Below are 14,454 nucleotides of genomic sequence, written 5' to 3'. Positions count from 1 at the left end.
TTCGTGGACAATTCTTCTCCTATAAAATCACTCACCATTGCTATGATCTATTAGTTCTTTAGTTGGGCAATGTTGGCTTGTTCTTTTGAGTTTGCTTTGAAACTAAGTAGATAGCTTTGGTGTGAGTGTGACAAGTGTGGGATTGCTAATAGTTTGGTAAGAGGTTGTGGAGTGCCTTAACCTTGTATTAGAGCTTGTGAGTGAGAGAGAGATATCATTTATTTGGGAGATCCATTCTTGAGAGTGAATGCTTTAAGAAACATACCGGTTGGACCCTCCGAGAAATTTTGCGACGTCAAGACTTGGTTGTAAGATTTTCTCTTGATTCATTTTAATACAATCAATGATGATTTCCTATATCTTGTGTACAATTTACTTGATAGCTTATGATTTCTTGACTTTATAAGTAAATAGATCATTGTTGTTCTCGGTTACGTGCTCTATTGTTTTCTTGTGGTGTTTCAGGTTTATTGCTTATTGAAGGGAAAGAAACGGAAGCTGGAGCAGCGCAATGGAACTTCATCAACCACCGGTTTGAGGTAAGACTCCAACGATGACTATTTAAGGGAATCAATTGTTGTTTGTCTTTGCTATGACTAGACCCACTCTAGGGCTAGAGGGGTTGCCTCTGTCCATAGAGGGAACACTTTCCTTTATCACAAGTATCACTTACATAGTCTAAAATTATTAGTGCCTGACAAAATAAGGGATTATGTTCAAGTATCCTTATAGCTTCCTTTGAGCACTCCATTTCAATATTTAGAAGTTTCAAGTCCTTAATGAGCTCGCTTTGCAAATAATGTAGAGACTTTTCTCTAACCTCAAATAAAAAGGAGGATTCGTTGTAATTCAACCTCTTATGATTGAAGAATTATTTCACGAGTGTCGTTTTTCCTACCCCACCATCACCTACAATCCCCACAACTTTGGGTTTCACCTACTCCTCTTGCTCCTCCAACATGATCTTTTCAAATTCTTCTAATTTTAGTTCCAACCCAGTTGGGTATTTGGCCATGGACAACAACAGTCGTTTTGAAAAGATATTCAAAACTCTCCACAGGACCTTATCCAGGAGCTTGCCCTTGTCCCTGAATAATATTCATTGATAAAGTAAAATAAGCAGTCAAAAACGCCTTGTAAACATCAAGCAACTTATATAATTCCAACTAATTTAATATTAACACAGAATGATAGAGACAATGGAAAATCCTCACCATTAAAAGATTTCAGCTCACACACCTTATATAATTCCAAAAAATTTAATACTATAACAGAATGGGAGAGACAGTGGAAAATCCTCACCCATTAAAAGATTTCAACTCGAAACCACTCAGATCTGCAACATATGAAAGTGTCGTTATCCAACTCTGAATGGTATCTAAGTTGTAGTGTGGCTCATCTTTACCAGTTAGAGGGTCGAATGTTCTCCTCTTCTAAAGATTCCGCAGGGCTTCTGCGTACTCTCCATCTTTCACTCTATGGCAGACTACAGAGGGATCCACGTTGAAGAAAATGGGAAGAATGGTAGCTCGCGAGTTTTTCATGAGAACGAGCTCATTCAGGCACCAACTAGACTCCGAGTAAATTCGAGAGAGAATGATAATGTGGACAGAGGCAGGGTGGATAGCTTGTTCTATCTGGGAAGAAATATTGTGACCCTCCTCCAATTCCTCCCTATCTAAAAAGACACTCAATCCACAATCAAGAAGGCGTCTATAAAGATGGCTGGCGAAGGTGTTTTTTACGTCTAGCCCTCGATGGTTTATGAACACTTGGTAACAGGTCAAAGAGGTCGAGGCAGAAGAGGAGGCTGTGGAGAAAGCGTTGTTACCAAGACTAAGGATGGTACTTAGATTTGCCATTACTACTGTAATATTGAAATAATACGCCTTGGTACACAGAAATAATAATAATAAGAGGATGGAGCAAAGGGAATCCAAGTTTGATCGGTGCGAGTACAAGGGAACATGTATTTAAAGATACAATGGACGCGTTGAGCAATGAAATGATGTCATCTAGGTAATATGGATTCCCAATTTCGATGACTGGAACCGCGAAACTTTTAAAGAAAAATTCAATGTTGGTCTTTGATACTCAAACACGCGTCTCCATCACTGTAACTGGGAAACTTTCAAAAAAATATTCAACGTTGCGTAGGGCTCACTCAAATCGCGTAGTCTAACGAGGCGGCGTTGGTCTTTGGATACTCAAACACGTGTCTCCATGATTGTAACTGCGAAATTTTCAAAAAAATATTCAACGTTGTGTAGGGTTCATTCAAATCGCGTAGTCTAACGAGGCGGAGGAGTTGTCCAGAAAGTTATGGAAATTTCGTTCATATTTAGAGAAAATTCGACGAGTATTTTTGTAAATCCAAGTTATAGTTGTTAAACTTCAAAATTTTAGGTGTCTTAGACATTTTTGATGGTGTTGAATCCATTTCCACCATCAAAAACATGATTCAAACACAGTCACTACAAAAAAATTTAAAAAATTTTGCCTGAATTCCGACCACTTTTGACTGTTCAAACAATTCCTACGCCTCGTTAAACAAGGCCCACTCAAATTCATTGATGGATTGAATAATGAAATTAATTAATTTTAATAATTATCACTTTATCAATTTCAATTTAGTTTTTTGCTTTTATTTTTTCCAAAATCTTTTTTTAATCCAAGTTAAAGTAAAAAAATAGATTAAATTGATACCGAAAGACGCGGCTCGATTACTGGAACCGCGAAACTTTTAAAGAAAATTTCAACGTTGCGTGGGGCTCAGTCAAATTTGTTTATGGATTGGATAATGAAAATGAATTAATTTTAATGGTTATCAATTAATTTTTTATTTTTATTTTTTTCAAATTGAATTTTAATTTAGGTTTTTTCTTTTGTATTTTCCCAAGTCAGGTTAAGTAAAGATATTTTTTTTTATTAAATAAATTTAATTGAAATGAATACCGCGTTGTTATTACTGGAAATTCGAAACTTTAAAACAAAATTCAACATTGCGTAGGGCTCACTCAAATTTGTTGATGTATTGGATAATGTAATTAATTAATTTCAATGGTTATATTTTCCTTCGTACAAATTGAAGTAGAGAATATTTTTAAATTTAATTTAAATGTTTTATATTTTTGGATATATATTTTAATGAGCTTTATTGGAATTCAAAAAAATATTTTAATAATAAGTTTAAATAGTTCAATTTATATAAATTAAGTATTTTGAAATTTTTTAATGATTCTAAATCCTATTCATCCTCTTTTATTCACTTTTTAATTTTGCCATGCATTTAACTTATAATTAATAATTAATTTCAATTAATTATTGAAACAGAGAAGCAATTAGAAAACTCATAATAAAAGTTCATCCACATATTAAAACAAAAATATACTAAATAAAAGATGAAATTAATTACAACTAATTCTTTGATAATGTTGTTAGGTTACTTTTTGACTAAATAATAATTAATTCGAATTAATTATAAGAAGATAAAGTAAAAGAAAAAACTATAATAAAAATCCACGAAAAAAAAAAAAATTACAACCCATCATTTGATAATCTCTGGTCTTTTACTTTGATAAAATAATCTAGATTCTAATTATGGTTCAGATGTTTTTACGTAAAAATTTTATTGTATAATTATTTAATGTCAAACGAATATTTTTTCAAGTTTTTATAACTAAAAAACTAGATTTATTATAAATTTTGAAAAAAATTATAAATTTAAATTTAAAATAATAATAATTAATTTTATTAATTATGTAGGAATATGTGGGAAAATATTATTTATGTTAAGCATGTCACTTGAATATGTATTATTTTATTATAGAGTTAGTATATTTGTTATGTGTTGTATGATTAATAAATTTATGACGATTACAAAATTTATAAGGATAATTCAGATTGTGAAAATGTTTTGTTTTTATTTATTTATTTAGGTAATGTGAGTTTATATGTAGTGATGAGTGATTGACAATGACGGTAATGTGAGTTGATAAATCATGTTTAAAATATCAAATAAATTAAACATTTGTGTGGAATGCTGATGTGGGTCACAATTTATTTATTAATTACGCTGAAGGCGTTTTTCACTATGGGTTTGGGGTGAGCAAACACTTTTCACACCAACGAATCCACTTGCTTCGTTTTCATTGTCCTCCAGCTAGTTAAAATCTTACACATGGAAAAGTCGCGAGCGAGGCGATAAACTTTGGTTCAATCCACTACAGGGATCGACATCCATTCAAGTTCAATGGTCAGTCAAAGAAGGTGTTGACGCCACTAAGAGGGTCTGCAACTTGATATAGTTCATAAATTGTGCGATGTTTTCCCTCGCTCGCTCTTCCAAAGCGGATTTGGCAGAAAAGGAGCAACAACTTTGGCATGGACAAGGATTGTTTGTTTTAGTTATTATAAAACACAGACAACTTGTTGCCTATCTCTGTGCATTTGAGCTGAGGGCTTTCATGAATTTGTTTCACTCCTGTAGGCTGAGTGGTTTGTGAGGTGTCTGATTCTTTGGGTACATATTCAATTTTGATTTTATCAAGCTCTCGATTGAATCGTGAACAACTATCAGCAATTGTGGCTTCTGAATTTTTTTAGAATGGGAGGGAATTCGTCTTGGACGTCGTCTAACATGAGCACGGTGGAGCTTGGATATGACATACACATAGTTGTGGCCATTGTTATTCTCATTTTTGTCATTAAGTTGATCTACTACCCATATAGCTGCATCTAGGGACAAACAAATATAAGTGAAACAACTAAAAACCTTATTCTAGAGTGACGAAATTTCCTGTGAACATTCCCCATTACATGCGTTTATTGCTCACCTCCACTCCATTCCTTTAATCAAGAGGATTTCTCTGCTCCATTTCTATGATCTGGGGGAATCCCTTTCTCTGATCCGGGGAAATCCACAAAGTCAAGAGTATTTTGTGTACCAACTCTCATGAGAAATTGGATCCCCCTAAGACCGGGGGATTTGTTGTACCCCATTCCAACTAGAGGTGCATTTTGTTGCATAGTTACTATGGGGGAAAAATTCACCACCTCTTCTGCGTGACTATCGAAAGTGTAGCCATCTTCAAAATATATCAAACCAGCTGGAAGCTCCTCTACTTTTAATCTAGTGTAGCCCCGCCTGTTCAATGCTCTAAGTTGGTCAAGACCACAAAGCCCTATTATATTCTTCAAGGCAAGACAATCCCTCAAATCTAGAGTTGTTAGCATTGTTGGAAATGCTCCAACCTCTTCCAGATTATTACAACACCGGATCATAAGATGTTGAAGGTTGATACTTCTGTGGAGTATAGTTCTAACTCTTTGAGCTGAAGGATGCCTTTGTCACTCGAAGACTCCAATCCATGAACCCTTTTAAATGGTAGGTTCCTTAAAGGACATGAGTGTACCCTTAAAACATTCAGATTCTTCATGTTCAATACTAGCGGGTGGTAATTAGTGTATCCCACATTTCGATATGTTCAACTCGGTCAACTCATTCAACAACCCCACTAAATTGGTCAAACACTAAAATTTCATGCATCCTTGGAGCCACAATTTCTTCCAACTCGTTAGACAACCAAGCGAAGGTGGAAGCACTTTCAGTAAAGGGCCTTCTAATCCCATAACTTCCAAATTGCTTAGGCATACAACATCCATCATCGAATTTTCCTCCTTTAAGTAAGTATCCAACAAATTTAACCTTTCTAACAACTGTTGCTGCCCAACTTGGGGAGGCAACAATTGCATTTGAAGACAACCTGAAAAATCTAAGCATACTTAAAAGCAAAATTGAACTCAACAGGAACATAGAAAGGTGCATGAATTAAAGAATGTAAAATGTGAAGAAAAAGCAAGAGAATAAAATAAAATAGCTTTACAATTGTAAGCCTATCACCATTCAATGTCATCAGAATAGACCTTAAGAAACTAAAAAATAACATCATTGTGATTATTTACAAATCTTTCAATAAAAACTACCCAGCACCAAAAAGTGAAAAACTTCAAGACCATAAAATGTTCAGATAGCCAGTCCCCATGAATAAATATCAAAGGATGGATTGCCAATCGTTAGGTGCAAACCATTTGTATCCACTTGTCTCATATTCAAGAAATTCTCCCAAGATCTGACAAGGATGAACCAGTCCAATATTTGCAATAGTTGTGTTTGCTTTCTTATCAAGCAATATACCCATTGTATTCAAATCTTTGTGCAAAATCCCATGATAAATCAAGAAGAAAATCCCTTTGGCTATATCAATGGCAACGTGAGGAACATCTCTTAGTTGAAGCTTCTTGCTCCTTTAAATCAGTTTATCATGAGAACCCCCTTCCATGAATTTTGTAATAGTGCATATTCCATGTGTGTCATCTACACAAATTCCATAGAAGGGTAGAATGTTTCTGTGCCCACAAGTCATGAGCTCCAAGTTATCTCTTCTGAAATCTACCTCCTAAGAGCTACTTTTCTCACACCCTCTCAGTTTTCTTAGAGCAACCTTTTTACCCTTGAATAATGCTGAAGTTATTCTCTCCAAGAATTCAACCTTGTCAAGGTTGGAAAGCCATTTATCTAGCTCTTCTTTGCTAGAATAAATTTCCTGCCATTCATCTACTTCAACTTGGACAAAAGAACCCACATGAGGCATTTCAGGTAACTTGTGAGGGGGTCATTGATCTGGGCAGTCCTAGATAAATTCAAATTCCTTTGAGGGCGAATCCTTTTTTGCTTCCCCTCCCCATTTTCATGTGCTTCCATCAACAACTATTGCACTTGTTGAAGCCTAACCAAGAGAATCTCGCTCTTCACACCCACATAGCCATGTGAGCTTCATTATTTTAGGTTTCTTAACTGTTGATTTAAGGGAACTTTCAATATTTGTTTTGGAGTACTTATTGTGATTGCAATGATTGGTTATGGTCACCAATGTGAAGTTTTTTTCCTCAAAGAATTGTATTTACTTGAAGGAGATGCCAACATTTTCAAGTGCACAATTCACAATAGGTCAGGAAATAATGGAATTACAAGCAAATGTGATCTTGAAGAGGCAAAGATCATCATCAGAGAATGCAGGGTTAGACTTCGGGGATTCACATGCCTTTAGTAGGTGGATATTTAGTACTACCCACTTTCTATATTATAACTGCAGGATGGTCTTTTGTTGCTTGCTCTATCAAACGAATGTGAATAAATACTTCCTTCATATCAAATTCAGCTTGAGCATAGCTACCACATCCAAATCCAGAAATACAAAACAATAGTAAGGAAAACACAATTCACATTTTGAGATAAAAGTAGAAAGCAAACACAGATGTTAAAAAAAAGTGCAAGACCTCTACCAAAAGTTAAAACAATTATAAAAATTGCAGATTTGCCTAAAATCAATACCAAAGTGGGAATTTAAAATTTTAAAAGGGAAGGACCAAACAGAGAATATAACAAAAAAAAAAATTGAAGAGTCGAACATTAAATTTAAAATTAGAAAACAAGGTAGTTTAGAGGTCAAAGCACCAGCGATAATTGTAGATTTACATAGATATGAACACCAATTGAAAATCTACCAAACCCTAATCCATATGCTCATCTAACATTTTTTAAAAATGATTTGAGGAACACACCCCAAGGGGATGAACCACATAGAGTGTATTTCCTTTGGCTTAGGTATTGGGTCTAAGGGGAAACTACTCTGCCAACATTGCAGGTGACATGCGCTCGGTCTCAAACCTTTGAAAGTCATTCCAATTGGGTGAGGAAAAGCACAACAAGAATAAAACTCTCATGAATGGCTTAATACTTCATCGACCTCGGCAGTAAGCCAAGGCCGCGTTAGCAATCCCAAAGAACATGAAGGGAAAAAACTCTACATATCCATATTTTGAAACTATGTCATATCATATCTTAATTTTTTGGTGAATCTCATTGAGATATTCAATTTTCATGGTACATATCTCTAAGTAATTTTGTTTGCAATTTGAATTTGTAATTTTCTTTGACAAGGGGTGCAACGTTGCAGTATAAACAAATGCACTACAAGTGTTTCATTTGCGAAAAACTGGAGATTGAGACAGAGAAAAAGAACACCATTTGAAAAATATCTGGAAAAGATGACACAAAATATCAAACATTTGCAACTTTATAAATCAGAATTTGAAAAAACACTACATCTCTTCACATATGTCATTAGGATGCCTTTACAATTTATGCCTATAAGGGAGGAATGCGATTTATAGAGTGCCCTATCTCAGTCGGAACACTATAAGAGAAGTTGCAAGAAGTTGAACAATAATTATTGAAATTTATGAATTTCCAATCCAAAGTCTTGCCGACTCAAAATAAAAATTACAAAAGTTCTGAGAAATCATAGAAGACTAGTGTACCCACCTAAGAGGCATTCAACCAAAATGCTTTTTGACATTGTTGGTGAGCTTCTCTGGGAGCTGGCTCCCAGGTTACAATTGCGTCTTTTGTTGCTTGCTCTATCAAATGAATGTGAAGAAATACTTCCTTCATATCAAATTCAGCTCGAGCATAGCTACCACATCCAAATCCAGAAATACAAAATGATAGTAAGGAAAACACAATTCACATTTTGAGATAAAAGTAGAAAGCAAGCACAGATGTTAAAAAAAAAATCCAAGACCTCGACCAATAGTTAAAACAATTATAAAAATTGCAGATTTGCCTAAAATCGATACCAAAGTGGGAATCTGAAATTTGAAGAGAGAAGGACCAAACAGAGAATATACAAAAAAAATTGAAGTGTTGAATATTAACTTTAAAATCATAAAATAAGGTACTTTAGAGGTCAAAGCACCAACACTAATTGCAAATTTACATAGATACAAACATCAATTGAAAATCTACCAAACCTTAATCCATAGGCTCATCCAAATTTTTTTTTAAATGATTTGAGGAACACAACCCAAGGGGATGAACCACATAGAGTGGATTTCCTTTGGCTTAGGTATTGGGTATGAGGGTAAAATACTTTGCCAACATTGTAGGTGACATGCGCTCGATCTCAACCCTTTGAAATTAATTCCATTTGGGTGAGGAAGAGCACAATAAGAATAAAACTCTCATGAATGGCTTAATACTTTGTCAACCTCGGTGGTAAGCCAAGGCCTCATTGGTAATCCTAAAGAACATGAAGGGAAAAAGACTCTACATATTCATATTTTGAAACCACGTCATATCATATCTTAATTTTTTGGTGAATCTCATTGAGTTATTCAATTTTCATGTTACATATCTCTAAGTAATTTTTTTTGCAACATGAATTTGTAATTTGCTTTGACGAGGGGTGCAACATTGCAGTATAAACAAATGCACTACAGGTGTTGCATTTGCAAAAAACTAGAGATTTAGACAAAGAACAAGAACACCAATTGAAAAATATCGGGAAAAGATGACACCAAATATCAAACATTTGCAACTTTATAAATCGGAATTTGAAAAAACACTACATCCCTTCACATATGTCATTAAGATGCCTTTACAATTTATGCCTATAGGGGAGGAAGGTGATTTATAGAGTGCCCCATCTCAGTCGGAACACTATAAGTGAAGTTGCAAGAAGGTGAAATGAAATTATTGAAATTTATAACTTCCCAATCCAAAGTCTTGCCAACTCAAAATAAAAATTACAAAAATTATGAGAAATCATAGAAGACCAGAGTACCCACCTGAGAGGCATTCAATCAAAATGCTTTCTGACATTGCTAGTGAGCTTCTCTGGGAGTTAGCTCCCTGGGTACAGTTAAAGTCAAATTCTTGAGCATACTTCCGCAAACCACCTTCTTGCATTCGTTTTTGGATCCATCTCTGGATATGGTTTTAACATTCAAAATATTTTTTAGTGTGTTAATAGCCACTACTACGTTCTTCCCCAATCTCTGCCATTTTTCCTGCACAACATTAAAAATAATTGAATTGAAATACCATAGTACCACGTAAAACTATCAAACTGAAGGCATTTGTGAGCTAGAGATCTGAAGGACAACTTGTTAAGTGAGCTAGTGGGTGTAGGGGTTGATGGTTCCCATACCACAACATGGTTCTTTCCACTACTTGTCTATTATTGTGAAATGGCCAACACAAGGTACATAATATTATAATGATACAGTGAGTTGTCCCAAAACAAAAAAATGTCGACCTGTAGATTTTATAGACATTGTAGTAGCCAACACAACAATAATAACAGTAGAATGTGCACAAAAGGAATAATAGTAGAACGTGCAAAAAAGGGATAAAATTTTTAATAACCTAAAATATAGTGAGGTAAAGTGAGATAAGTTGAGCTTGAACGTTTGCGCTACTTGTAGAGATGAAAATAAATAGAAGTGATATATGCGGATTGATGTAATACTGGAATTGAATGGTATGAATCAAATTGTAGTAGCCAAAGAAACAATAAATATACCAAAAATAGGTGGGGACCATGACTCCAAAATACCATAATGACGACGAGTTGCATAGAAATCCCAAAGAATTAGTTATTTATACTAACATAGCCACAAACTAAAACCATGAACAATGAAAGAAGAAAAATGGAACATAACACTTCACTTATATTACCTACCAACCATTATAAAATGGTCAACGCAAGATATATAACCATTATAATGATAGAGTAATGTTTAAAGCCTCCCCAAAAAGGTTCAAATTGTAGTTTTTGTAGGTATTGCAGAAGCCAACACAACAATAATAGCGGAAAAATAGACAAAGAATACATGGCTAAATATCCTAAATTGCAGTGTTATGAAGTTGAGATTCAATGTTTAATCCACTGGCGGAAATGAAGAGTAAAAGAAATGAAATATGTGGATTGGTACAAGATATGAGTTGAATGATATGAACCAAATTACCAAAAAAATACAAAGTAACAGTATACCCAAATATGGACTTTTTATGCAACTTCAGATCATAACGACCATGATTTTGAGTTGCACAACTAATATGCACATTTGATACCCTTTCCAAAGCTATGATGTTGGTAGGATTTACATGCTTTAGGAAGAGAGTATTTTGTAGGTGATTTCAAAGTACAACTTCCAATTTTCAACAATGAAACAAAGAAGTTCCACATATAAATTTTCTGATAGACCATTCACCCAATCAGATGAATTAATGCAACCAACATACCATTGATATGAAACATTCTACACATTCAAGAACTTCAAGATATTAGAAAACTCAGGCTTATTAATGCAGGGATAGACTATTTTGTTTTCTCCAACCAAGAAACCATCTGTTTGAATCTGCAACATTGGTAAGGAATATAATTCAACAGAGCAAAAAAGATGTTTAACAGATTTAATTGACCAAACATTTTAAAAATTGTTAATCTATGTGCTTTCTAAATTTAAGAAATTTAAAAACCAAACCATAAATGTCTATATAGTTATACAAATATGTTTTTGAGTAGCCAGTTGGCTTATAGACTCCCAATTAAGTTGATTTATTCTCAAATATGGGTAGAGAATTTAATTGCCCCACATTTTACAACAAAAAATGTTAAAATTATTAATTTGTGTTTATATATATATTCTACATTTAAGGAGATGTACATTTGCAGTGAGATTGTAGGATTTGAGTTGATGCCCAAGCCTCCTCCAACATATTACAAGAATCTTAGAAGTAGAGTTGCAAATGTGTTAACCAAAAAACACATAGAGAAATGTGAGGAGTTTGGCAGGGTGATCAGTACTGCTCTTGCATATTTTAATTATTTATTTTTAATCAAACAATGTTTGCCCAACCCAATGCCACCATGTTCTTTTAAATATTTATTTTTACTTAAAAATACATTTTTAGAACATTTTTCAATGCAGGCTTGGGGTGAGAAAACATTGTTCACCCTAGCCAATCCCCTTGCTTCGTTTTCGTCGTCCTCTGGCTAGTTAAAATCTTACACATGGAAAAGTCATGAGTGAGGCAATAAACTTTGGTTCAATGCACTACAGGGATCGATGTATGTACAAGTTGAATTGTCAGTCGAAGAAGGTGTTGACGCTGCTGATAGGGTCTGCAACTTGACATAGTTCAGTGTAATTACTTGTAACTACTGCCATTGCTACTCCTTGTTACAGGAAGGATGCAAGTGTTGACTGTTCACTATCCCTCGTTGGAGTTTCTCAACACAAAACCCCCATTGAACTATGTGGTTTGGTTGGGTCGAGGGGCCACAGTGCTCACCATGCGGTCTGATGTCGGGCCTGCGAGGTCTGCCCTAGACCGATTTGTCACCACCATAGGCGCCACAGCAGTAGGTAAAGGGTGGGGAAAGGATGGTGCGAGTGTTGTGGGTGCTGAAGAGGAGGAAGGAGTAGACGACAAGAAGGGATATGATGAGAACTAGAAGTTCGATGAATTTGAGGGCAATGATGTGGATTTGTTTTCCTTTTTCGAATATGATGAGGATGACAAGGAAGTCGATGTTGTTTGGGAGAGAATTTATTAAGAATGGACTCTCATGGTAAGGACTAGCGAGAGGCAAGGCTGAAAAATAGGAGATTGAAAAGTATAGAGCCTCAAACATGAAAATTACAGAGAAGTTTGAAAATCTTAAGAGGAAATTGTATACGCTCTCCACCGAGGAGTGGGACATCATACCAAATAATGGGGATTATTTGCTTTGATAAATAAAAAAGAGGTTTGAGAGTTTGTTCCCATTCCAGATACATTGTTGGAGAAATCCAGGCAAGAGAAGGAGCACGTCACTACATTGGATCCCAAAAACAAGGTTGCAGGTGGCATAGAGAGACCATGGTCACAGACGTTGGTGACTCATCTCATAATTGTTGGAGAGGGGAGATAGATTGCATTGTCTTTGAAGCTCGATAAGCTCTCTAATTTAGTTTCAGGATTTATCGTCGTAGATCTTAATGGGTATCTGATTGATCTCAAGAGTATGAAGATTACCAGCAATGCAGATATTTTGGAAGTTAAAAAGGCCAGATTGTTGCTCAAGTCAGTTACTCATACTAACCCAAAGCATCCTCTTGCTTGGATTGTGGCGGCGAGGATAGAGGAGGTTGTAGGGAAGATACAAGATGCACTACATTTGATTAAAAAGGTTATGAATAATGCCCAAATAATGAATATGTATGGTTGGAGGATTGGAAATTGGCGAGTCCAAATGAAGCCAAAGTTGTCATTGTGCATGATGTCAAGGTGATCCCCAATTTGGTGAAGTTGTGGATGTAAACTTCAAATATCGAACAAGATGCTGTGAACAAGAGTCGAGTGCTAAGGAAGGGGTTAGAGCATATTCCTGAATCTGTGAGGCTTTGGAAGGCTATGGTGGAGTTGGAAAATAAGGAGGATGCTCATATTTTGCTTCACAGGGCAGTGAAGTGTTGTCCACTACATGTTTCCTATGAACTTGTTAGAGTGCACAAAGATGACTTGTAAACTACGAAAACAACCAAGAACGGGCAGAATAAAACTGTGGAGTTGATTGATATACAGTTAAAGCATCTCTAAGGAAAACAATTTTTTTGCATTGAGAGGGATTGTGACCATAAAAATTGTTATTGGCATGGTCAACCATTCTATGAAATGAGAGATTGTTGAGAACAAGAGAGACTCTACCTTGCAATTCCTTGGATGAAACATTGAGTGAAACCACTCTTTGTCTGCACCGACTACATATGACACCTCTCAACTTGTAGAATGAAACATTGGTTTTCCACGAAGTGGTTAACAATTGAGATGAATAATAGTTGATTGCAGACAAACGTCCAAGGAGAGTCTCTTGATCAGAAGCATTTCCAAGATGAGAATGTTGGCGGTGTGATAATTAAAGGACAAAAGAAAATGGGGAGGGATGAAGACAGAGAATGGAAAAAGAAACGAGTAAAAGTAATGTCCATAAAAGTGATGGAATGTTACAGATGTCCATCTTCTACTGCTCTCAACAGAATACAAATGGTCTGGGGTTCTTGGTTTATTTATAGAAATTAACCTTCGAAATTTGACTTTATTACATGTTGATATTATATAGATTTCATGTTGAATCCATAATTCATTACCCACTGATAAACAATAGATATTCAAACTTTCCAGGAAGAAGAAATATTGTTAAATATTGACACATGCTCTTTCCAAAAGAAAACACCATAACACACACATTTTATTTTATTTTATTTATTTGTTTTATTTTTATTTTTATTTTTATTTATTTATTTATTTATAGAATCCTAAAGTCCCTCCAAATTTGAAAATGAAACAACGCAGCAATATACCACACTTTGTTCAAAATAACTAAAAAGCAATGTTTCGCCTATCATGGGACCACTTTCCATTTTTCCACTAGCAAGCACGTGACACACATTGAACTTACAGGATAAGCAATTTATTAGAGAACACATACATATCTCAATACTCTCCCAACTGTGGTAATGTGTTACTTGTGTCGTTTCTCGTGACTCCAAGGAAAATATAAT

The 14,454-nt window shown here is 35.0% G+C and overlaps 1 protein-coding gene and 1 pseudogene across 1 annotated transcript; one reads left to right on the top strand and one right to left on the bottom strand.

Moving 5' to 3' along the window:
- Positions 1-1,433: 1,433 nt before the first annotated feature.
- Positions 1,434-1,862, bottom strand: LOC149216075 (putative 2' cyclic ADP-D-ribose synthase BdTIR). Its single transcript, XM_089389811.1, has one exon. The coding sequence runs from the start codon at positions 1,860-1,862 to the stop codon at positions 1,434-1,436; it is 429 nt and encodes a 142-aa protein (XP_089245937.1).
- Positions 1,863-12,101: 10,239 nt separating this feature from the next.
- LOC149216074 (protein STABILIZED1 pseudogene) lies at positions 12,102-13,420 on the top strand (annotated as a pseudogene).
- Positions 13,421-14,454: the final 1,034 nt, after the last annotated feature.

Source organism: Pinus tabuliformis, chromosome 1_1, assembly GCF_031772625.1.
Source record: "Pinus tabuliformis cultivar Carrire ecotype Pingquan chromosome 1_1, CPIR1, whole genome shotgun sequence".
Lineage (NCBI taxonomy): Eukaryota > Viridiplantae > Streptophyta > Pinopsida > Pinales > Pinaceae > Pinus > Pinus tabuliformis.
Note: the sequence above shows the minus strand (reverse complement) of the source record. Positions and strands in the feature narration are given on the sequence as shown.